This window comes from Porites lutea, chromosome 14 (genome assembly GCF_958299795.1).
Source record: "Porites lutea chromosome 14, jaPorLute2.1, whole genome shotgun sequence".
NCBI lineage: Eukaryota > Metazoa > Cnidaria > Anthozoa > Scleractinia > Poritidae > Porites > Porites lutea.
This window is the reverse complement of record NC_133214.1, coordinates 14,985,640-15,006,971: the sequence shown is the minus strand read 5'-3', so window position 1 is coordinate 15,006,971 and position 21,332 is coordinate 14,985,640. Positions and strand designations below refer to the sequence as shown.

Genomic DNA, 21,332 nt, shown 5'->3' with positions numbered 1-21,332 from the left:
TAGCTGTATGTGGACGGACGAAAACGGAGGTGTTCGAACACGATATCATACATCATATACTTCGGGCATGACACATTTCTCAATAAGGCATGCTATCGTATTTCCATCGCTTTAGCGTTTTCATGTGGACGGGCGAAAACGATTCGAATACGCTACGTGTGGATGAGTATTTTTTTAAAAACGGGGAAATAATATCCGTTTCCAAAAGTATCCGGATACGTGTGGACGGGGCCTTAGACGATCATAGACACCACAGAGCATTCCAAAACACACTAGAACACTTCGGACAACCAATCAACAAGTAAATTGGCCAAGACAAACCAAGACACTAACCAGAAAATATTAATTACTTTTTTTTTGTTTTATTAATTTCACTATTTTAGATGTTTCAGTTAAGTCGAGGTAGCCTTTGATTTTGGGTCAGACTCATATTTCTTTTTTCTTTTCGTCGAAATCAGGTCTAAATCGACCAAGAAATGATGTTTATAAGTTTTAGAGTAGCGACAAGGTTATCAAGACCCTTGATTTTGGCTCGAGGCCATCTTGATTTTGGGTCTGTGGTATTTGAAGGTTATATTTAGCAACCAGCTATGTAAGGCAATATCAGCTGAGTAATCGCATGATATCTATTTCTAATATAATTCGGTAAGTAGTAATTAGTTCTGCAGTTCAATCGGGGTTCATACAAAAACTTGCAACCATTTTTCAAGGACCACACTAGATTTTCAAGGACCACCTACTATGAATATAATTTCACACATTGTACAAAAATGAACATTCCCAGTCTATTGTAATAAGACTTTAAGGCTTGAACTGTTTGCTTCACCAACTTCTCTACATTTTTCAGTTCACTGGTCTTAAATTGATAGTTAATTATTGCATGAAACATAGAGCACTTTATGTAAATAACTTTTAAATTCTCTGAGCTATGATTTATATTCTGTCTTGGACAACCAAAGAGCATAAAAAAATTCTTTCCAGGCCACTACATTCAAAGTTGAAGAAAATTCAAGGACTTTTCAAGGAAAAATAGAATTCAAAGACTTTAAGGACCTTCCCTTAAATTCAAGGACGTTTCAAGTTTGTGCGAGCCCTGTCAATAAAGCTTTCAGTGAAATAACTAGGCGCCACATTCTTTAACAATTCAAGTGCTCGACAAATCAAAATTTTAAATGTTGTTTAGTTTGTGTATTGTCAAAACAATGCAAGAAAGTGGTGTTTGGTGACATTTTGAACCCGTGACAATACACCTATAAATTATTTATCACATTCTGCTTTCAGCTGGCGGCCATCTTGGATTTTTCATAACGAGTTCACCAATGAGTTTGGGTCAAAATCTGAAATTTGCTACGTGTTTGTTTATTGCAAAAGTGCACCAGGGTGTTTCAGAGTGATGAGAGGGTCACTAAAACCATTTACAAAGATTTCGATTTGGGTTTCTTTTCATCTTCGAATTTTTACGGACTAGAGCAAGTCGTTCAATCACATCGAACATCGTGCCCGAGAGGTTGGCCGAGAGGGTTTGGGCACTACATTCTAGTCCTCACTTCTGAAAATTTACTTCCGTCTAACCATTTCGATACGTGATGCTAACACCGCGGCAAAACGCATTGCGCATAAGCACAAAATTTAACATCCGGTCAGCTTTTTATTTCCGGTCTAGTGAATAAACCAATTGCGTAAGAGTAACATTGCCGTCGCGCCAAGTTTAAAAGCCAAAAAAAGGAGAAACAGACAAAAAAGGGGGCGAAAAAATCACTTCATTCGATAGCTGATAAATTAGCAGATAAAAGTGTGTCATAGTGATTTATTCATGTGCCATCAATCAACAGTTGCCATAAAAACAATCACCACAATTCAGTACTGTGTAACTCATTATATATTAATCCCATATAATTCTTCTGAGGAAGTCCATGTTTTCTCGAGGTGTACAGAGTCAACGATTAAAAGAGAGTTAAATAAAAGCACGTACATCTTGTTTGTATCATACAGTCGACTATTTATAACTTTGTTTTCTTAAATACAAGGCGAGTGTGCAATCTAGTTCCCAGGGTCCTGTCCGACTCGTCCCTCGAGAGGATGAGTAGGGGAGGGACCTAGGAACGGGATTTGACGAGTGTGTCGCGATGTGTAGGTGATATCATCACGCTTGGAGCCTGCATTACGCCCAACGCGGCTTTTTTTTCACCTAGGGAAAATTGAAAATATAACATATAAGTATATATACTGACAAACAGAAAATACAAAAGAACTAAGGACTCACCCGATAAATCCCTTCCTTTCTCGAAGTAACGGGGTGAAACCCACGATTTGGAGTTTACAAGAAGTTTTCTCACGTTTTGTCTCTCCTCTGACATAAAAGTTCAACCGTACTCTGTGAAAAGTCTGATTAACGCCAGGGTCAGAATAGAGTCCTCATTCAATTTAGATATGATGCCCACGGTATGGGCAGCCTCTGAACAGGCTCTCTTGTGGGGAAGGGATGAAGAGAAAGCTAAAGAGTGCGAACAGATGGAAAGGGGCGGAGGAGGGGGGAGGAGAAGAGGCTACCGGTTCCCTCACCACATTCCTCTGGAAGCTTATTCACAGGCAGGCTAAGCCTATGGGTATTACTTTGTCCTGTTACGGCTTAAAGTTGACTATAACTTGAGACATTTTCGGGAAACTGTGGATAACTTCAACAGCTTGCGTGAAATTCCGTCCCATAGTCTCTGATTTTCTCCAGCGCCAGTAGAGCGAGGGTTTTTACTGAAAGATCTCCGGTTGGCCAAAAAATACGCCTGCACTACGGGCAAGGATGAAGACAAGGCCAGAAGGGGCGCGAGAGACCTGAAGGGACACAGCAAAGAGATGGCGAGAAAGCACGAAAGAGGCCAGGGGCAGGCAAAGAGAAGCAGCAAAGAGCGAACTGATGGGAGTCTTTTCATAGATTGTTATCATCATGTCTCTGCTTAGTGTTCTATAACAAGTAATTGATCGCCGTTTCAGGATATCGTCCTAGCACTGGATTCCTACCGCTCTCAAGAGTCATCAACTGTCAGTGGATACCTACCATTTGTCGTTACCTTTCTTTATAGTCCAAGTCAGTACTAGCAATGGGATCTTTGCCACGGTAATCCTTAAGCTTGTAGCTTCGTTTTCTATCTGTTTTAAAAGGTGAAATCAAGGGCGAAGGATCTAAAGATAAGACGAAAAATATCGTAAAAATTCAGTTCAGTAGGATTGGTAGTCACCTGTTTTGAATTGTGGATTAAGCAAAGTAGACCCTCATCAGATTGCCAGATGTGAGTGAGCCACAAGACAGAATTTTATCGACCAAAGTAGACGCGCACGGTGACAACCCCTCTTCAATTCAGTTGAATACACCAAAAATAAGTTTTTACAGTTCATCCGCAAATGTCTTCATGCTTAAGTAGAAAAAATGCCTCAGTTCATTGGGCATTTATGGGTGTGACCACGATTTGTAAGGTAATCCCTTCCAAGAGAGCTGAAAAACAATTGAGCGAAAGTTACCAAAGAAAGCTTAAATGTTACGAGTGTTGAGACATCGAAAAAGAAAAAGTTGCCTAGTCGAAACTACGGATCGAAAGAACCATGAGTAATAAGAGCCTGCAGATTTAGCCACAAATAAGTAATTTTCCGTTAAAAAAAAAAAAACACTGACTTAGTATGACCCTTTTCAGTTTTATCGCGTATTGTGTTTCATGATAGCATAAGCCCAAAACACACCCGGGCTCGTAACTTGGTATGTGAGCTCCGCATCATCGCCCGACTACTCGACCCATCACATTTTCGATCCCAACACCCTTCTCTTTTGGCATGTCGGACGACAAGTTAACAAAGAAGAGCCTTCGCTTCGTCTCCAGTCCTCTCCAGCCGGCCGGATAAGAGCCCAAGGTTCAAGAATACTGTGACCATGTATAAGGTCTAGTAAACACATGCACGTAAACACAAAAAGCAAAACAAAACAAAAAACTAACTTTCCGAGACGGTGGATAAAGTGTTATCCGATGACGGAGACCATTCTGAAACAGGCATAGTCTTACTTGTCGGTGGTCTGCAAATGAGAGAAAGATGATACAGTCACTGTGAGGGAAGAGAGAAAAAGGGGACGAAAAAGCACCAATTCAAAAGAATGTGTCCAGAGAAGTTTATAAATCTTATTTGCATTTTGTTTTGAAATATGAACACCATATTCCAATGAGAAACCCATTGTGCTACTTACTGATCCTGAAGTATGAAAACTAAAATTATTTTGCGTACAAATATATTCAAAGTAAAGAAAGTTATTATTTGTTGAATGAGATAATAAACAAGTACAACCAAAACGATCCTAAGTGGCATTCACCTATCAATTTAGGGAAACCTGGCAACGAATTTCATCGCCCCTTCAAAGGAATAGGGTAAAACGTTGCAATCAAGGAAGAAGAATTTGTAACATATAATGGCATAATTAAGCGAGTTAGTCTACGCACTTACCTTAAATTAGTTGGTGGCGTGTCTGGAAACTGATGAAGTCTTCGTTGTTTGGCTTTTGGACTGGAGATGCGGTCTAGACTCTAAAAAGACAACATACAAATCAAACTGAATCTTCAGCACCAATGGAAAAAAGCGAAAAAAACAAAAACAAAAACAAAACAAAAACGACCAAATCGACATACTTCGGTTAAAACAAAGTTTTCTTTTTCCCCAGACTGCGTGCAGCCCCCTTATCCTTTCGTCAAATTTGGAACCCTGTCCCCACAAATTCGGAAATGTTTGAAACTGCATATTGTTTTACCCGGATTCGTGTGGGCTCTGTAGAGCAGCTTCAAAAACAGGCGGGTTCACTCAGCGGATTCACTGGTTTTGTGTGGACGAAAGGCTGAATCTTGTAAAACAATATCTCACTTCGGAAAAGAGTGATAGCCTGGGACCCAAACTAAGCGCGCTGCAGTTATGGGATTGTTTGGGGGAACACGTCGAGCAGCCACCTTGTATTATGACGAGACGTGCCAGTTGTTGTGTGCCTTTGTGTACAAATAACTTCAGGAACTCCCCTGAAACATTCCACTTCGCTTTCCGCCATGTTTGTTTACATTCGCGTTCCCCCAATTAATCCCATAAATGCGCGCGCGCCTAGTTTGGGTCCCAGGCTATCACTCTTTATCGAAGTGAGCTATATGCTTTCGAAAAATATCCAGATTCGTGTGGACGAGGCCTTAGTAGAGTGGCACGCGTAACACACGCGTGGCGTGGATACTTTTTCTCGCACGCGGACTAAGAAATTAGAGGGGCTACTCGTGGTGTTTTTCGTTACCTCCAATAGTCTTGTGGACAAATTGCTGGCGTCCAGACCCTCTTGCTGTTCAAATAAACGGATATCCGTTAGATGACATTTTGTCGATCATTTCAAACAGTGAATGTCTCAACAAGATATTTAAATATGTAAAACAACATTAAAAGGATGCCAATAATATGATGGCAGTTAGCCTGTGAGCAAGCTCTCCTATTTGGGCGAGCGAAGCAAGCCGCGCGAGAACGCGCGAGCGAGCGGCAAAACTGCGAAGGGCCGAGGGAAGGAGAGCTTGCGACGATCTCTCATGAATTTTCATTTGTCTCCCCCGCCACCCGCTTTCGCGTCTCCTCTGGCGTGCCTCTCGCGCGTCTACTTTTCACGATATCCCCAAATGGGGAGCTTGCTTGCAGGCTAGATGACAGTAAGATGACAATATTTTCTCACCCTGTAGTCCTCAGCCATTGATTTCGCTCCTTGTAATTCTCGGCGAATACTGCCAACTCTTTCTTTATACCTAACAAAGAAACGAAACGTGAGCTTTGCCAGATGCATTTTACGTTCCACATCATATTACGCGGACAGTCTTAACTCTGTTTCGTTTCTAAGCGTTCCTTGTTGCTTTTAAAGTAACACGCGTATTGTTTTTGGAGGGATGGTCTGCACTCTTCCCATGATGCCTTGCGTTCTGTTTTCCGCAATGTGGTGGGGCCTGGGGCCCGTTTCTCGAAAGTCCCGATAATTAACGGGCCCGGTAAGCTGTCTCCGTTTACATTAAAGATCGAGGTTTCAATAGTTTTGCATCTAACACGATAAAACTGTCAGTTAATGAAACAAAATGGAGTAGTTTGCCAGCCAGGACCCGCGCTCTTATTCTTTATATTTCGATTTGAATATTTGATTTCGGGTCCGTAAAGTTACCGGGACTTTCGAGAAACGGGCCCCTGGCGCCCGTTTCTGAGTCGAAAGTCCCGATAATCAACGGGCCCGGTTAGCTGTTGCCGTTTACATTAAAGATCGAGGTTTCAATAGTTTTGCATCTAACATGATAAAACTATCAGTTAATGAAACAAAATGGAGTAGTTTGCTAGGCAGGACCTACGCCTTTATTTTCAGTATCTGATTTCGGGCCCGGAAAGATACCGGGACTTTCAAGAAACGGCCCGGACAGTTAGGCAGGTTGTTGATAAAATTGCAGAGCAAGTGCGCAAGTGTGCCTTGACACAGGACGCTAAATTTCGACAAACTCAATGTTACTCGAACAAAAAAATTCATATTAAATCGTAGCACCGAATTTTCATTGTGTTCTACTAACTAAACGACTTAAATGCAGTGGAAACTATTTATGCTATGTGTAACTATAAGCGAGAGATTTGACGGTATCACATTTAACGGACATTTGACATCGAATTGTAATTGCTATTGCTGTTTTTATTGTCTCTGTTTACCTTGACTCCCTGTAAGCGCAGCAAAATACTAACCTGACATACTTGTCGTGAAGTTTGTCTCTTTCTCTCTGTTGCCCCTGAAACAAGGCAAAAAAAAAACGGTTTTTGTACAGTTCATCAGAAACGACAAGTTTATCCTTACAACATCAGTATGTACCTTTTGCAGGCACTGAAACCGTAGTGGCTAAGCAATTTGTAAACAAAGAAGCAATACAATTCGCCACTTGCACATCTCCCATAATGCACCTTATTTAACCCCAAACATTTTGCATAAGCATTGTTTTCAATTTCTCTTAGGACGGCTGTAATACCCAGGAGAAATGAAAAACAAAGTTGATGCAAATTTTTTTTTTTTTTCGGGGGAGGGAATAAGGTATATTATGGGAGATGTGCAAGTGGCGAATGAAAGAATTAATATATGAACTGCGGGAAGAAGAATTAAAAGTAAAAACGAACAACACAGTTATGGACACAACTTTGCAGTTGCCAAAGAACGCCTGAAGAACTGGCTTGTACGGGATTTGAACACTACGAATGACGAGAAGCTAAATTCTTCTGTCTACAACAACCAGACGACCATATCACGAGATAAAAATTGAACGTGAAGGCGCTGGGAAAAAAAAAAACAAAACAAAAGAAATTTTGGACCACTCCCCTGACAATTTACATCACCGAGGTTTTTAAATCAATCTTATGACAGAGTTAATCTTTAAGTTCCATATTAAGTTCCATATTATAATAATTTTTCACCCGTAAACCTTCAAATTCTTCCAGAACCTTTTGTCGGTCGTCCAGAGCTTCAGCAGTGGCGTGTAAGGCTCGTGTACTCTACAAAAACAAGCATAATGACGTAATTCGAGCACTCTTTTCTTATACAGTCGATCTTCCCGAAAGGCTAAAGAGACCACCATAAATGCAAAGATTTAGTGGTCGTTTAAGAGAACAGAAAAGGGGATCTCTTCCGAGCGGAGTTTCGACCAATGTAACTTTCGGTAGAAAATCTAAGTTACGACATGTGTAGTTACACGCTGTCACTAAAAGTTCTTTGTATACTCTGGGTAACGTAGTACATACAGCAAACTTAGAGGTCAGTTCATGTGTCAAGTCATGTCACTTTCAAGAAGTTAAAAACAGTAAAAATTTGCAAAATCGTCATCCAAAAAGTGGGCGTGGTTTCTTGTGAGATATGGTTGTTTAAGGGACGTTCTAACCATAAAACTGACCGGGAAATTTAGGTGTTTGGATCGGTGGTCGTTTAAGGAGGTTCTGCTGCAGTAGAACGAAAAGGTTTGAATTTGTACGAGAAAAACGTTGGCCAATTTTTAGATCACACTGGCATTTTTTTCGATTCTAATACGTCTCAATGCAAAATAACGTATAAAATGCCGTAATTTAACAGCGTCAGAAAAACAGAATCATAATTGTACCATAAACTGCATTTGATTTTAGTCCGTCTTTTACAATTGATCGTATCGTACACAGAAGAAAATATTGTATTGGCAAAGCACTTACCGTTTCGAGATGCGAGGTCAACTGAGCTATCCTATCCTGGTTAAACAAAGAAATAAACGCATGATAAATTTATGAAACAGTGCTGATGGTGATGATCTCTTGATAAAGGGGATAATGATAGTGGGATGGGTGGTGATAATGGTGGTAATAGTGATGGTAAAAGCGATGGTAATAGTGTTAGTAAAGGTAGTGGTACAACAATGCCAATAATGGTGGAGTTCGTGATAACAGTAAAGATGATGGTGGAAGCGGTAATGGTATTGGTAATAATGATGATAGAGGCGATGATATCGGAATGATCATCGTGTTTGTGTTAGTAATGGTAATGGTAATGATGATGGTAGAGGCGATGGTATTGGTGATGATCATGGTGTTGGTGTTAGTAATGGTATTGGTAATAATGATGGTAGAGGCGATGGTATTGGTGATGATCATGGTATTGGTGTTAGTAATGGTATTGGTAATAATGATGGTAGAGGCTATGGTATTGGTGATGATCATGGTGTTGGTGGATGGTGTTGGTTATGGTGATGGCAATATGGTGACGATGATGGTATTTGCATTGGTGATAGTGATGGTGTTGGTAATGGCGATGGCAATATGGTAATGATGATGGTATTGGCATTGGTAATGATCATGGCGATGACAAATGATAATGGTGATGGCAATATGGTGACGATGATGGTTTTGGCAAAGGTGAAAGTAATAATCATGGTCATGATGATGATGGTACTGATGACGGTGGTGGTGATAATCACAATGATGATAACAGCAGTGTTATGGTGATGGTACTATCGACGGTAATGATACCGGTAATGGCAATGGTATTGGCGATGATATTGGCGACGGTAATGGTGTTGACGAGAAAGATATTCGCGATAACAGTGGTGATGGTGGTGAATATATCAATAATAAGCAAAGGTGATGCTCATGATTGTCTTTTTACTCGTACAGATTACACAGAGGAAACATGTCAGAACGCTTATGCGAGTTAAGAAAGCCACATTAAAAGCTATCTAAAGAGCCCTGTTTTCTTAATAAAAACGACCAAAAATAAAAGATAAAAAAACCCTGTAAACGCCCTGGGTTGGAGAGTAAACTTTGGAAATAAATAAGTTACCTAAAGAGCCTTGATGTTGTCCGCATTCTGTTTGTTCTTGGACTCTAAACCTGAATAAATTAACATATCCAATGTCAGAAAAATTCCAAAAAAAAAAAAGCCCTGAACGTAAATAGGAATATGAATGAAAAATCCCCTGGACAGCCTTCATCTGTCTTTTTAGATGTATTCATTTATCATGGGTGTAGGTTTATTTCGCTTATGAGTGTATTTAGGCGGGAAAGAACCCCTGAACCCTCCCCCTAGGTCGGCCATTGGCCCATCTCATTCTAATGATAATCTGTGATTTTCAAGATTTTACGTGATTACCTTTCTTTTGTGCCGCTAGTTCATCAAGTAACATGCTCTGTTTATCCAGCTCAGATATAAAGTATTCCTTATCTTCATCCGCTTTCTGTACGACATCCTAACAATGCCAAAAAAAAAAGAACAAAAAAATTAAAATGTCTTGCAAACCCACAAAAACGCGCGAAAATCCGCACACCAAAAAGGCGCTTCCACACGTTCTACACTTGTCACGCACTTAACACGATCGCTCACTCGCCTAATGAAAGACTACTCGAGGTCTACGATTAAGAGCACCAACTTAAAAGAATCTTCTACAAACCCTGATTCTCTTATGGCTCCATTCTGCTTGTTCTTTGAGTCTCCATTCAGTTGCGAGGCGAGCCTTCAGCTCTTCAGAAAGCCAACGAAATTTACCCTACAAAAAGAGACAAACAACTTAACCATGTTAACTCATTTTCGAATCCCTCCTTGGCCAAAGTGATGTCAAAAATAGACGTTCAAATTGAGTCCATGACCATGACACTGATGTCATGCCATATAATGTAATACATGGATTTAGCCACGGCTAATAATAATAATAATAGTAATAATAATAATAATAAACTTTATTTATATAGTGTCTATATCATTAACTCTTCTTGGCGCTTTACAAAAAATGTATTAAAACTCTAAAAAATCTAACAACTACATATATAAGTATAAAAAATGAATAAAAATCTATTTATAACTTAAGAAAAAGCTTGGTGAAATAAATATGTGTTTAAGTGTTTTTTGAAAGAATCCAAGGAATCGGTATTCCTTAAAGAGGCGGGTATGCTGTTCCATAATTTAGGTCCTGCAATAGAAAATCTTCGATCACCATAAGACTTTAGCTTAGATCTCAGGACTTGAAGTAACTTATTCGAGCAAGAACGCAAAGAGTAGGAGCTGCTGCAAAAACTGAGCAAATTGGATATATAACTTGGTGAAAGTCCATTGATAGCCTTATATACTAACAATAAAATTTTATAAATAATACGGTATTCAACAGGCAACCAATGTAAGTCTATTAAGCTGGGTGTTATGTGTTCATATTTCTCTGTGAATGTTACGATGCGCGCTGCTCTATTCTGAACTAGCTGTAGGCGGTTCAAGAGAACTTTAGGAAGTCCATGTATTACAGTAATCCAAGTTGGTAGTCACACTTTACTAAAGGCAAAGCTCCAGTTAATAAAGTTATAATTAACTTCACACAATGAAATTATAGCCATGAATTGTAAAGAAATCCACTTGGAAGTGAGCGTGCGATCAATTAAATGGTGGGTGAGGCTTTTTGAAGTGCAAATTGGTGGGGCAATTATGACCATCTAAACTGCCAACAAAAATGGAAATTTGACCAAAATTTTTCAAAAATTGAGATGCTCGGGGTTTGCACAGAGGCAGGAATTTGCCATTTGCATATCTTCCATAATACACGTACACCTTGTTTTCCCCCCATAATTTTGCATAAGCATTGTCCTATTTCTCTCAGGGCCACTGTAATACCCAGGAGAAATTAAAAACAAGGGTTATGCAAAGTTTTGGGAGGCAAACAAGATGTATTATGGGAGATGTACAAATTGTGAATGGGCAGTTTTGGAATTGACTGGTACATAGTAGCCTGCAAATTCAGCCTTTTCTCCTTGCTCTTTGCCACTAAGGACATTTGCCAGGAGAATTTCTGTGACTCAGCAACAGAAATTCCACATTGATGACGTAAATTCTGTCCGAAATCTGGTCAGGAGCTCTGATTGGTTGACGTAGTAGATATATTGTTTTACCTATTGTTTACAAGTGACAGACAAAAGGCCACAAAGGTCATACGTAAACGTGATGAATCTATTACAAAACAGTCAATATTCCTAGAATATATTCTTCTTTACAAAAATCATCGGAGTTTTACTGTCGCTCATTTGCAAAAGATCACAAAACTTACCATAATCAACCAGAAGAAACATAAAATCAAATAAATTTACATTTGGAACCCCATGACTACCGGGTTTATTAGGTAGACACTGATTTGTCATCAGTATGGAATTTCTATCGCTGAGTCACAGACGTTCTTCCTGGTGAAATGTCTCTTGCAGCGAGGAGCTAGGAGAAATGGCTGTATTCGCAGGCTTGGTACATAAGTGTGTATTTACGGTATTCAAATTACTGGTTTGCAGTCATGTCAATTCTTTGAGAAAAAATTCTACTGTTTTGACCTCCACCATGGCTGCCTTGTCATGTTGATGCGAACCAAGAATACGTAAGCCTTGTCGCATGGGTGAAAATTTATTAAGAAAGGTCCTCTTAAAAGAGTTTGAGTCAGGAAATATATGCATGTACAGGACTTTCAACTCTCCCAGATAATCTAAGGGACTCAAGAGATACAGATTAGAGTATGAAATCTTAAGGCTAATCGCCAGAGTTTGCCATTTCCCATAGGCTCGAGTTTCCGACAAAAAAATTTCAAATATTTTGCATTGTTTGAGCTATTTAACTGTTAGCATCAAAGCTTTCCCCATAAAACTCTGGTATGCCATTGTAAAGTAAGAAATAATGTGATTGATGAGAAGTAAACCAATCAGGTCAAATCTTACAGTGCCAACAACATCTTTCTTGTGTCAATGAGTTTTTTCTGCACAATGATGTCATGTGTCATATCATACATCATAACCTGCAATCAGGTGTCCTTCTTCCCTTTTTGTTTGGGAGACAGTGGAAAATGATGCCTGATACATTAATTTACTTTACGCATCATCTGCCCATAGTCCAGAATCTGGACTTTTGTCTGATTGGTCGGAAAACTAAAGATCCTTTGCAGCCCTGCACTGACTGGTCAAGCAAAATATCTGGCTTCTGGTGCTATAAGGTTTTGTCACCGTCGTCTCCCTACTCCTGACAGAAACCACAAGATGATCAAGGAATTCTTTTATCTGCAAGCTTAGGTTTTAAAGCTAGGTCATAAAAGAAAAAAAATCATTTTTTTAATGAATCAAGCCAACAATTAACAGAGCAAAACCTTGACAGCTGAGATGAGGACAAGTTGTTATTTGTCACCGGTAAGGATACCGCTATTTGAATTATTAATTTGTTTGACTTGATGGTTTGAACAAAGGTAACACACAGCAACAATAAGGCAAGATTCGCAATAACAGCAGTGTTAACTTGGTCTTTAAAATCTGTGATGTTTTTGCCAACGACTACTGTATCAACTTAACATTCACCGCTTGCCTGGAAAGTAAATAAATACGTTTTGATAAAAGCCGCCTTCGTTGCAAACCGCTTGAATTTCCGGTAAAATCTGACATAATACCGTAAAATTCGGAAAATAAGCCCTGGGGCTTATATTTTTCAAAGGCCCTTTTTGAGGGGCTTGTTTTTGGAGGGGCTTATATTCGGAGGGACTTATCTATGGAGGGAAACTTGCGTTTCAAAATGTCCAAAATCGATTGAGCTAGCCTTATAGTTGGGAGTAAATTTACCATGTTTTACTTTGTGTTTGAGGGCAATTTTCCAAGTACTAGCCCCCGGGAGGCTTATATGTGGAGGGGCGATTTAACGGAGGGTTTTTTGCGTTACCGGTTTGGGGAGCTTATATTTGAAGGGGCTTATACATGGAGGGGCTTATTTTCGGAATTTTACGGTAACACAAATGTTGACAGATACCTTAATTAGGGGGCGGCGGACAACTTATGAAGTAAATGTATCAGGCGTTCTTTTTTCCCCTTTCCCCGAAACAAAAAAACGCCAGATCGCGGGTTATGTACGTTATGACGTCATCTATCATCTTTTCCCTATAAATTCTCAATATATATAATAAGACGTCGGAGGTTGACAGCCCTGCATGTAGCCGTTGGAAAATTTAAATTCTTACAGTAATAAAAGAATCTTAGTCTCTACCACATTTCTAAGATCTCAGAAGAGCCTTACCTTTACTTTAACCTCCGGGCCGACAGACTTTTTGTGCTGCTTTGCGTCAAAACTTGTTTCCCGTTGGTGAAATAACACATTTGACACATTTCTATACACCTACAGGAGGTAAACGACGATGGATAAGCCACCAGATGGTTAACCGTTTAAGCCACGGTATTGAAATTCCGTACAAACGGTGAAATCACTGTAAAGTTCAGGTTTTGAACAAGCACGTTTTTTAGGCGCCATCTTGGTTAATTCTTGGTCCCAGGTCTCACTCATTAGGGAGATTTAGAATTTATACCACGTGACCAACCTGTTCCGCTGCTAGCAGTTTCATGCCAAGTTTAAAATAGTTTGGAACAGTTTTTATCAATTTTTGCCCCTTTAACAAATACAAATTTATTTTGAAAAAATGTAAAACAAACACTGCGCGCTGTTTTCAATACTGCCCAGGGCTAAACGATGAAAAACCGATGATTCCTGAGACCCTGACAGCAAACTGACCGACAGATGCTAATAAGACTTGATGACAGAATGGTGATAATGATGATGATGTTGATGATAAAGAAGAAGAAGAAGAAGAAGAAGAAGAAGAAGAACAACAACAACAACAACAACAACAACAACATGATGATGATGATGCTGACGAGTGATGGTGGTGTTGGGGCTAGTGATGATGACGATGATGATGATGATGTTGTTGTTGATGATGGTGATGATGATGATAGTGACGATATATAGTGATGATGGTGGTGATGTTGATTTGGGGTGCGTTTCTTTACTAAAATCCAAGATTATGCAGATCAAAAATCCGGATAATTAGGACTTTTCGTTGAGAAAAGAAACGATGTATTCAAAAAGGGATCATTTTTCATTCATTTCCATTCCGACGGAATCCCGGACTGAAAGAATAACACGGCTGCTGACAAGGCCGCAAGTTTGCTGATCTTTCCTTGTATTCTGAACGGTTAGCTTTAGGATATACTGCTTAAGACGGCCGGCCAGATGAAGACAAGTCTTGAAATAAGATATGTATTGGAAAAATACAGAAGTTGTGTAGCAGTTTTTCCTAGAACAACGTAGGTCCTATTTGTATTGCGATTTTACCACCTCGATAAAACGGATAAAATCCATCGTTTGATTCATGACTCCGGTTCAAAACCGGTCGTATAGGTAAACCGTCTTGTCAAAAAGCTGATGTATGTTGTAAGATTTGAGTTACCGCTGGCACTGTATCCAAAGTATCCGGTTCGTTTCCAACCTCGTCCCCAGGGCTTTTCCCTCAAAAAATGGGTTGAGGGAAAAGGCCTGGAGACGAGGTTGGTTCGTTTCGTTTCGCTTTGCTTTCTTTCAACATAAAAAATTACTAAAGACATACCCATGGTGGATTCTTCTTTGCTATTTCATTTGGCATTTTCTGTAAGATTTTGGGCCATTTTTTTTTTTAAATAAAATGAAAATATTCTTGTCACATGCTGTTGAAAATTAGGAGAATTCAAGTGGAGTGACTCCCTGATTAATAAGCGGTTCAGAGTCTGACTACTGACTAAAGCATGGAAAAGAAAACCCAGCAAGTTGCTGGGGAACCCCTTTAATTATTAAGTCGAATCTAAAATACAACATGGGGTTAATTCGAGTATTTGAAATTTATAGTGTAAATCATTGCTTTTTAGTACTCTCCAAAACTGGAATTTTTTGCATTTCTTTTCAGCCATAACGTTCTTGTAAAAATAAACATCGTATAACGAGGCCACACTTTGCTGATTTCAGCACCTGCAAAAAATAAAACGTTCATCCTGCGGGACAAAACCATACAGTCAAAACTCGCTTTAAGGATATTTTTTTTCCGCAAAAGTTGCATGAAGAGAGTGTTTGGTTTTCAACAGAAGGGATCGCTTTTGTTCTTGTTTATTAGCATGCTCGAAGTGAAGTCAGTTGAAAACAAGCAATGTTAAAATTCGAATTTAAAATACAACAGTGAGTTATTACAAGGATTTAGTAGTTTTAATTACAAATTGTTACCCTCTATTGGTTCTCACAAAAAAATGGTCCTTATATTAGCCACTATGATGTTTATAAGAAGCATTGGGTATGACCATATTGTATGACGAAGTCGGCGATTTCCCTCATCGGGTCACTTGGGCGCGTGCACGTGTGATATAAATATAAAATAAACCGGTGGCAAATAGAGTAAAGCTTCACTTCACTTAACAAACAGCGTTCTCATACCACGAAAATATGTTTTTTTGACTCAAGAAGTATCAAAAAATATGCCGTAAATTTCCGAAAGTAACGATCCCTCGAAAGTAGCGAACCTCCGAAAGTGGCGAAAAAATGTCACAGGTGTTATCAAATCCCCTAAGTAGCGATGCCCCCGAAAATAACGACCCTACGAAACTAGAGACCTCAAAAACTTATTTCCCTTTTTGCAAAAAAATAACAGATGTGATAGATATCCTGATCATTAACAAATGCCACACTGATCCGAGGCTTATCAATAATGATTATTTGACACTCCTATTGATAACTCTTAAAGTACAAGCCAACGTTACCTTTTTTCAAAAAGTATTCCTTTCACATTTTTTGCGATTTTCTTGGAAGTGCCCATGTGAAGTACTCGTTTTAGCCATCCGAAAGTAACGACTCCCCGAAAGTAGTAGTGATAACAAAAGTGTGCCAAATCCGAAAGTAACGAGGATAGTTCTCGTTACTTTCGGAACTTTACGGTGAGTGACCATAACTCTTAGTCTATTTTACCTTGTAATTTCAGATGTCTATGAGTTGTTTACCATATTTTTTGAAATGGAAATGTTGAATTCAAGAAAGGACATCCTCTTATTAATAATTTCCGACTAAAACGGGAAAGAAAACGCGCAAGGTACGGTGGGGAGCCCCCTAATTATCAGTAAAGTCGAATTTAAAATACAACGATGGTTTTTAACTCAAGTAAATAGTATAACTTGCTGCTTTTTTAATACTCTCCAAAACTGGGATTTTTCAGCCATGACGTTATTGTAGAAGTAACAGACAAGACATGAGTTATATTCGGAGTGACTATCGCATGACGAGGCCACATATCAGCTGACATAGTACAATAAGGCCATACTGTTGACAAAACAATAATTCTTTTTTTTCGCAAAATTTACATGGCGGAAGTGAAGTCAGCTTAAAACCAACAAAAATAAACTCCAATTTAAAATACAGCAGTGGGTAATTTAGTAGTTTGTAGTACAACTTATTACCCTCTATTAGCACTCGACAAAAAATGGCATTTTTTCAGCCATGATGTTTATAAGTTAGCAGTGGTTAGTGAGGTATATTCGGTATGACCATTGTATGACGACGTAGGGGATTTCCCTATTTTCGGACCACCTATAGGGGCATGGACGTGTGAAATGCAAATAAAACGAACCAGCTAGCCAGCTTCGCTCACTGGCTTTTACTCGAGATGCGTCGTTCTCAATGGTGATTGTGGAGTTGTGAGCTAGAAATGGATTCACCTTTAGAATCTTTTAAGTGTTCATTTTGCTCGAAGCGGTTTTCCACCGAAAATGGAAGTGACAGTCATCAAAGAGCCGTACATAGTGTTAAGTATTCGCAATTGAAACCTTTTGCGTGTCCGGTTTGCCCGAAGCGGTTCGCCACAGAAAATGACCTAAAGCATCATGTGGAAAACGCAGGCAAGAGGCATAAGAAAATGACAGGTAATAACCATCAATTATAAAAATTTTACTTATACGGTCAATACGTACCTAATACAAGTGTTTATACCCAAGTCCTTATAGTATGGTATGAAAGGAAACTTCAGTAAGCCTTCAGACGCTAGCTAAAAGTAGAACTTTTGCACTCTTGAGCAATGGTTTCGCCCGAATCTTTTGAAAATCTAAAATGTTTCAAGGCACATGAGAAAGGAAAGGTTCTCGATACTTTCGGTTAGCGTCCGTCGCTGATCTACCTTGGTACCTTGGTGTTTTTCTCCTGTATCTGTTAAAAACCTCAAGTCCCACTGGATTAAAAAATGAAACTGAAAACAATTAAGCGTTTTCACATGACGTCACGGTGGCCATGTTGGTGTACCAAGAGTTGAATTCTTTTCTTATGCAAACGCTTTCTTTTGTCGCAACAATTTGCATAGATGCTGGCCACGTGAGTGAGAACGCTCTATGTTTAAACTACTTTCAGGGAATGACGTAACTGTTTAGCTGCCAATTAGGTCAGGTGAGAAAGCGGAGGGTTGGTCGATTATTCAAGTTCATTCCCTTGAAAATGATCTACTATGCAGATTTTCAAACTTGGCAAAAATGTCAGCCATATATAGGACTTTAGCCCTGTGTGCCCGTAATTCTGAGGTTTTTTTCCTAGTTGCGCGCGAAGTGTTCGAATTTAAAACAACCGTCAAAAATTCTTATTTTATAGCAAAAAGTATGAATCTTACCAAAACCGTAAGCCCATTTGTTCGTCTGAGCTATATTTTTTCAGTTAAGACACCTCAAATTACCCGATTTTGAAAAAAAATGTAGAGAAATGGACAGTTTTATCATGGTACTTCTCTGTGGCTCTAAAAAAAAAAAAAAAAAAAATAAAACTTCCACTATCCAGATTTTTTCTCCTAAATATATATTTTTGTGTAGCCAGAACGAGTAAAAAGCACATATAAAAACGGGGGGTCACCGTTCTTGTTTCATCACAAAACGACAACAAAGGGATGTTTCTGGCTTTAAATGATCATTTTGCGAGAGAGGACTGGGGCGAGGACTGGAGCATTTCTAACAAAGGTGACCAATTTCGTTGGACGAAAAACATAAAAATTTTATAGCGGCGGTGAGAAAAAGGGGAACAATGCTAGCTGCCACCAAGGTGAAAATAAGCGGCGGCGAAAAGAAAAAGTAAACAGGCACCCTTAAAACGTGTATATAACAAGGAAGTTTCTCGTTGCAGTCGTGCAAAACAACGGCAAAGAAATGTATAAAAAAAAGTGTGCTGCACGTGCAAAGTTTTTGTTTTTTGCTAACTAGACCTACTGATGTTTTTTTGGCTGTTCTCGTTCCCGTCGCCGTTTAGCATTACACGATTTTATATTTTGTATGAGTAAACTATAGATATTAACGAGAGCTTCGCTTTTAGCCCTGGCTAAATCTATATATTAGAGTTACTGCATTTAGCACTGAAGTTATAGTTTAATTTGGACTTCCAATCCTGTCATGGAGCTCTCGTCATGGTCTGTTTGCTAGCCATGGTCTACCTGTATGCTGTTAAAAGTTCTTGTCAAGGTGATGTTGGGCAAATGATCTATAAAATTCATAACGAATTTAAGTAACTTAATTTTTTTTTCGCGTTTCAGGTGATATATTTTGTTCATATCCATTTTGTAAACGTAAATTTCAATCGCAGTACGAATATACCCCCCGCGCCCAAAAGCAACATTTGGACAACCCAGGCAATTGGCATGACATAAAAGGTAATATTAGCAATTATAAGAGTTCTACATAAACGTTTATTTATACTATAGTCCTAATGGTACGGCATGGTGGGTCAATGAGTCGTTTAAACAAAAAAGAATCACTAAATGCTAACTGTTATCGAGTCAGTGTTTAACCCTGCCTAAAAATTACAGACACACTGTATGGGTATTTGTATAGGAAATGGCCGAATTGATGGAAAGCGCGCGACGAAAAGGACGTCCACAAGTAGCCAAAGAGAGGCTCACTATAGTCAGTGCTTACCCCAGTCACTTTAGTCAGTGCTTAAACCTAATCACTATTTTCAGCATTCAACACTGATCTGACTTATAATTTGACTCATAACTTTTAGTAAAATCCAACTAGTGGTCTATTATCAATGCTGCGTTGTGATTGGTTGAGCTACTACTAGGCTGTATGTTATAGCCCACTACTAGCGAAAAGCGCCGGCTTTTTGGCAGCAAAGAAAGATTAAAGTCTAGCTTTAACTAGCTTTAGTTGTTTTGTCTCGATATTTTTGTCCAACTAGTTGGATTTTACTAAAACAATAATTCCTCTCGCCCACATGGCCTCTGAGTCAATAGCCCATTCGGCCCTCGGCCTCATGAGCTATTGACTCAGAGCCCATTCGGGCTCGAGGAATAATTGTTAAAGAGACTTTTTTGACTCATAAAACAAGCCTTCTCACGACATGAAGGGAAACCGAAAGCTACTTTTTGAGCGAAGGACGCCAACCGCAAGTGGATCTTTTCGCACAACGTTCAATAGCATTCCTATCATTTTGATCTTATTGACCAATAAAAATGTCGGATTAAATCATTCCGTCACTATTTGTGAACGGTAAATTCAAAGGATTGTGCACCAGGAGCTTTCAAAACAAACTGCAGCACTTTTGAAGATTGCCGGCTTTCACAACAAGTCTCCCCTTCCAACTATGGGCAAGTTGTATACAATTAGCAATACAAGTGTTGTTGTTGCGTCAATGCATACCTAAAAGGAAAGGCCTCACTTCGGGTTAGCGTCCGTCGTTCAAAAACGCCTTACCCTAGTGTCAGCAGGAAAATAGCTCTTCACTCTCTCTTTTGGCCCTACTCCCAGAGCGCCTCAGAGAGCTTGCTCACAAGCTTATACAAGTAAGAAAAGTCGCATATTTGGTTTATTTTTATTTCTGTGTGGGTCCTTAGCAAGATACTAGCTTGGTACTTCTTGAACTTGATAAATGCCTTTTATCAGTTGAAATCTTAAATCCTACTGGATGAATAAGAATTTAAAACTGAAAACAATTGTAAGCAAGTAAGCATTGAAAACCTTTGCATTAAAAAAATGAAGTACAGTCAAAACCCGCTTTACGGACACCTCATTATTACGAAGAGTTTGCTTTGAGCCTGGGGAAAGAAAGCCCTTTTTCACTAAATTTAGGCTGCGAACAGGCTCTCTTATTTGGGCAAGCGAAGTGAGCCTCGCGAGAACGCGCGAGCGAGGGGCCGCTACCTGCGGACACCCCATTAATACAGACACTGTCTATGGCCCACCCAGTGTCCATATTAACGGGGTATGACTGTAAAATGTTTGATTGGGGATCAGACCGGGTGGGGATATTGGTGGTCGTTGTCAGGTGAGTGTAGAAAAGTAGCTGCTAGCACTGAGGGAAATTGGAGTGAAGCATCATTTTACCTGTTTTGTAACACACTTCAGTGGCTCGTGTTTCCGCGCCACTCGGCTCCACGGGGCCGGAAATTTTTCTTACAAAATTGGAAATAAATAACTAGATCATTTTAGAACTTGAGATGTTGCGCAAACGAACCAGAAAATTTACGATTAATTAGGCCGTCCAGTTGCCTCCTAAAAACTACGCTTCGTAATAGTGACTTGAATTGTTTTTTTAGGACTGCTTGATCGAGCTTTAACCAGCGTCGAAGTCAATAAATTCATATCTGATTATCTGCAGCCAGATAAAGAATTTCGTAGTCTGTATAACGAGGCTATTGATTCCTTGCACAGAGAACTACCAAGACTGAATACCTCCTATGGAAGTCATAAATTGATCGAGGTTAGTGGCGCGACAGGCTTCCCCCAGGCCCCACCACTCGAAAGAAAGGCGCCGAGGCAATAGAATCGTTATCATGGATGTCGTCAACTTCCAACAAAATCCCTAGAAGATACTGGATGTCTTAAAAAAGGGCGTAGCACCCAAATATCAGCTATCAGTTGAAATGTTTGCTTCAGTATTATTCTTAATATGCGCAATGCGTAGTTAAAAAATATTGTAAAAGATACTGTCACTAGGAAATGGTAAAATTTGAAATGCA

At 39.4% G+C, this 21,332-nt stretch overlaps 2 protein-coding genes across 5 annotated transcripts in view; one reads left to right on the top strand and one right to left on the bottom strand.

Annotated features, from left to right (window-relative positions):
* Nucleotides 1–1,239: 1,239 nt before the first annotated feature.
* LOC140924495 (uncharacterized) lies at nucleotides 1,240–13,829 on the bottom strand. Of its 2 annotated transcripts, XM_073374520.1 has the most exons (13): nucleotides 13,580–13,827; nucleotides 9,963–10,058; nucleotides 9,665–9,761; nucleotides 9,356–9,405; nucleotides 8,236–8,271; nucleotides 7,474–7,551; nucleotides 6,757–6,800; nucleotides 5,723–5,792; nucleotides 5,300–5,344; nucleotides 4,480–4,559; nucleotides 3,981–4,057; nucleotides 3,053–3,177; nucleotides 1,240–2,188 (listed from the first exon to the last, which is right to left on the bottom strand). In XM_073374520.1, exons 8-12 carry the CDS (start codon nucleotides 5,738–5,740, stop codon nucleotides 3,062–3,064), a joined length of 336 nt encoding a protein of 111 aa, XP_073230621.1. In that variant the 5' UTR covers nucleotides 5,741–5,792; nucleotides 6,757–6,800; nucleotides 7,474–7,551; nucleotides 8,236–8,271; nucleotides 9,356–9,405; nucleotides 9,665–9,761; nucleotides 9,963–10,058; nucleotides 13,580–13,827; the 3' UTR covers nucleotides 1,240–2,188; nucleotides 3,053–3,061. The 2 variants fall into 2 exon arrangements, with proteins under 2 accessions (XP_073230621.1, XP_073230622.1); XM_073374521.1 differs by lacking the exon at nucleotides 1,240–2,188 and having other exon boundaries at nucleotides 3,051–3,177; nucleotides 13,580–13,829.
* Nucleotides 13,830–17,035: 3,206 nt separating this feature from the next.
* The window catches only part of LOC140924488 (2'-5'-oligoadenylate synthase 2-like), a 42,066-nt gene continuing 37,769 nt past the window's right edge, over nucleotides 17,036–21,332 (top strand). For 2 of the 3 annotated variants that reach the window (XM_073374513.1, XM_073374512.1), the window contains exons 1-3: nucleotides 17,036–17,268; nucleotides 18,906–19,022; nucleotides 20,910–21,073. In XM_073374513.1, coding sequence (XP_073230614.1) covers nucleotides 17,055–17,268; nucleotides 18,906–19,022; nucleotides 20,910–21,073 — 495 coding nt within the window. In that variant the 5' untranslated portion in view covers nucleotides 17,036–17,054. The remainder of the gene's footprint in view (nucleotides 17,269–18,905; nucleotides 19,023–20,909; nucleotides 21,074–21,332) is intronic. The other variant, XM_073374514.1, reaches the window with a different exon arrangement.

Excerpts from the sequence above, each read along its gene's own strand:
- LOC140924495 (XM_073374521.1), bottom strand. Across the intron at positions 4,560-5,299 it reads TGTCCACAAGACTATTGGAG|AGTCTAGACCGCATCTCCAG; the intron begins GTAACGAAAAAC and ends TTGTCTTTTTAG. Across the intron at positions 3,178-3,980 it reads TTTATCCACCGTCTCGGAAA|ATCCTTCGCCCTTGATTTCA; the intron begins GTTAGTTTTTTG and ends TCTTATCTTTAG.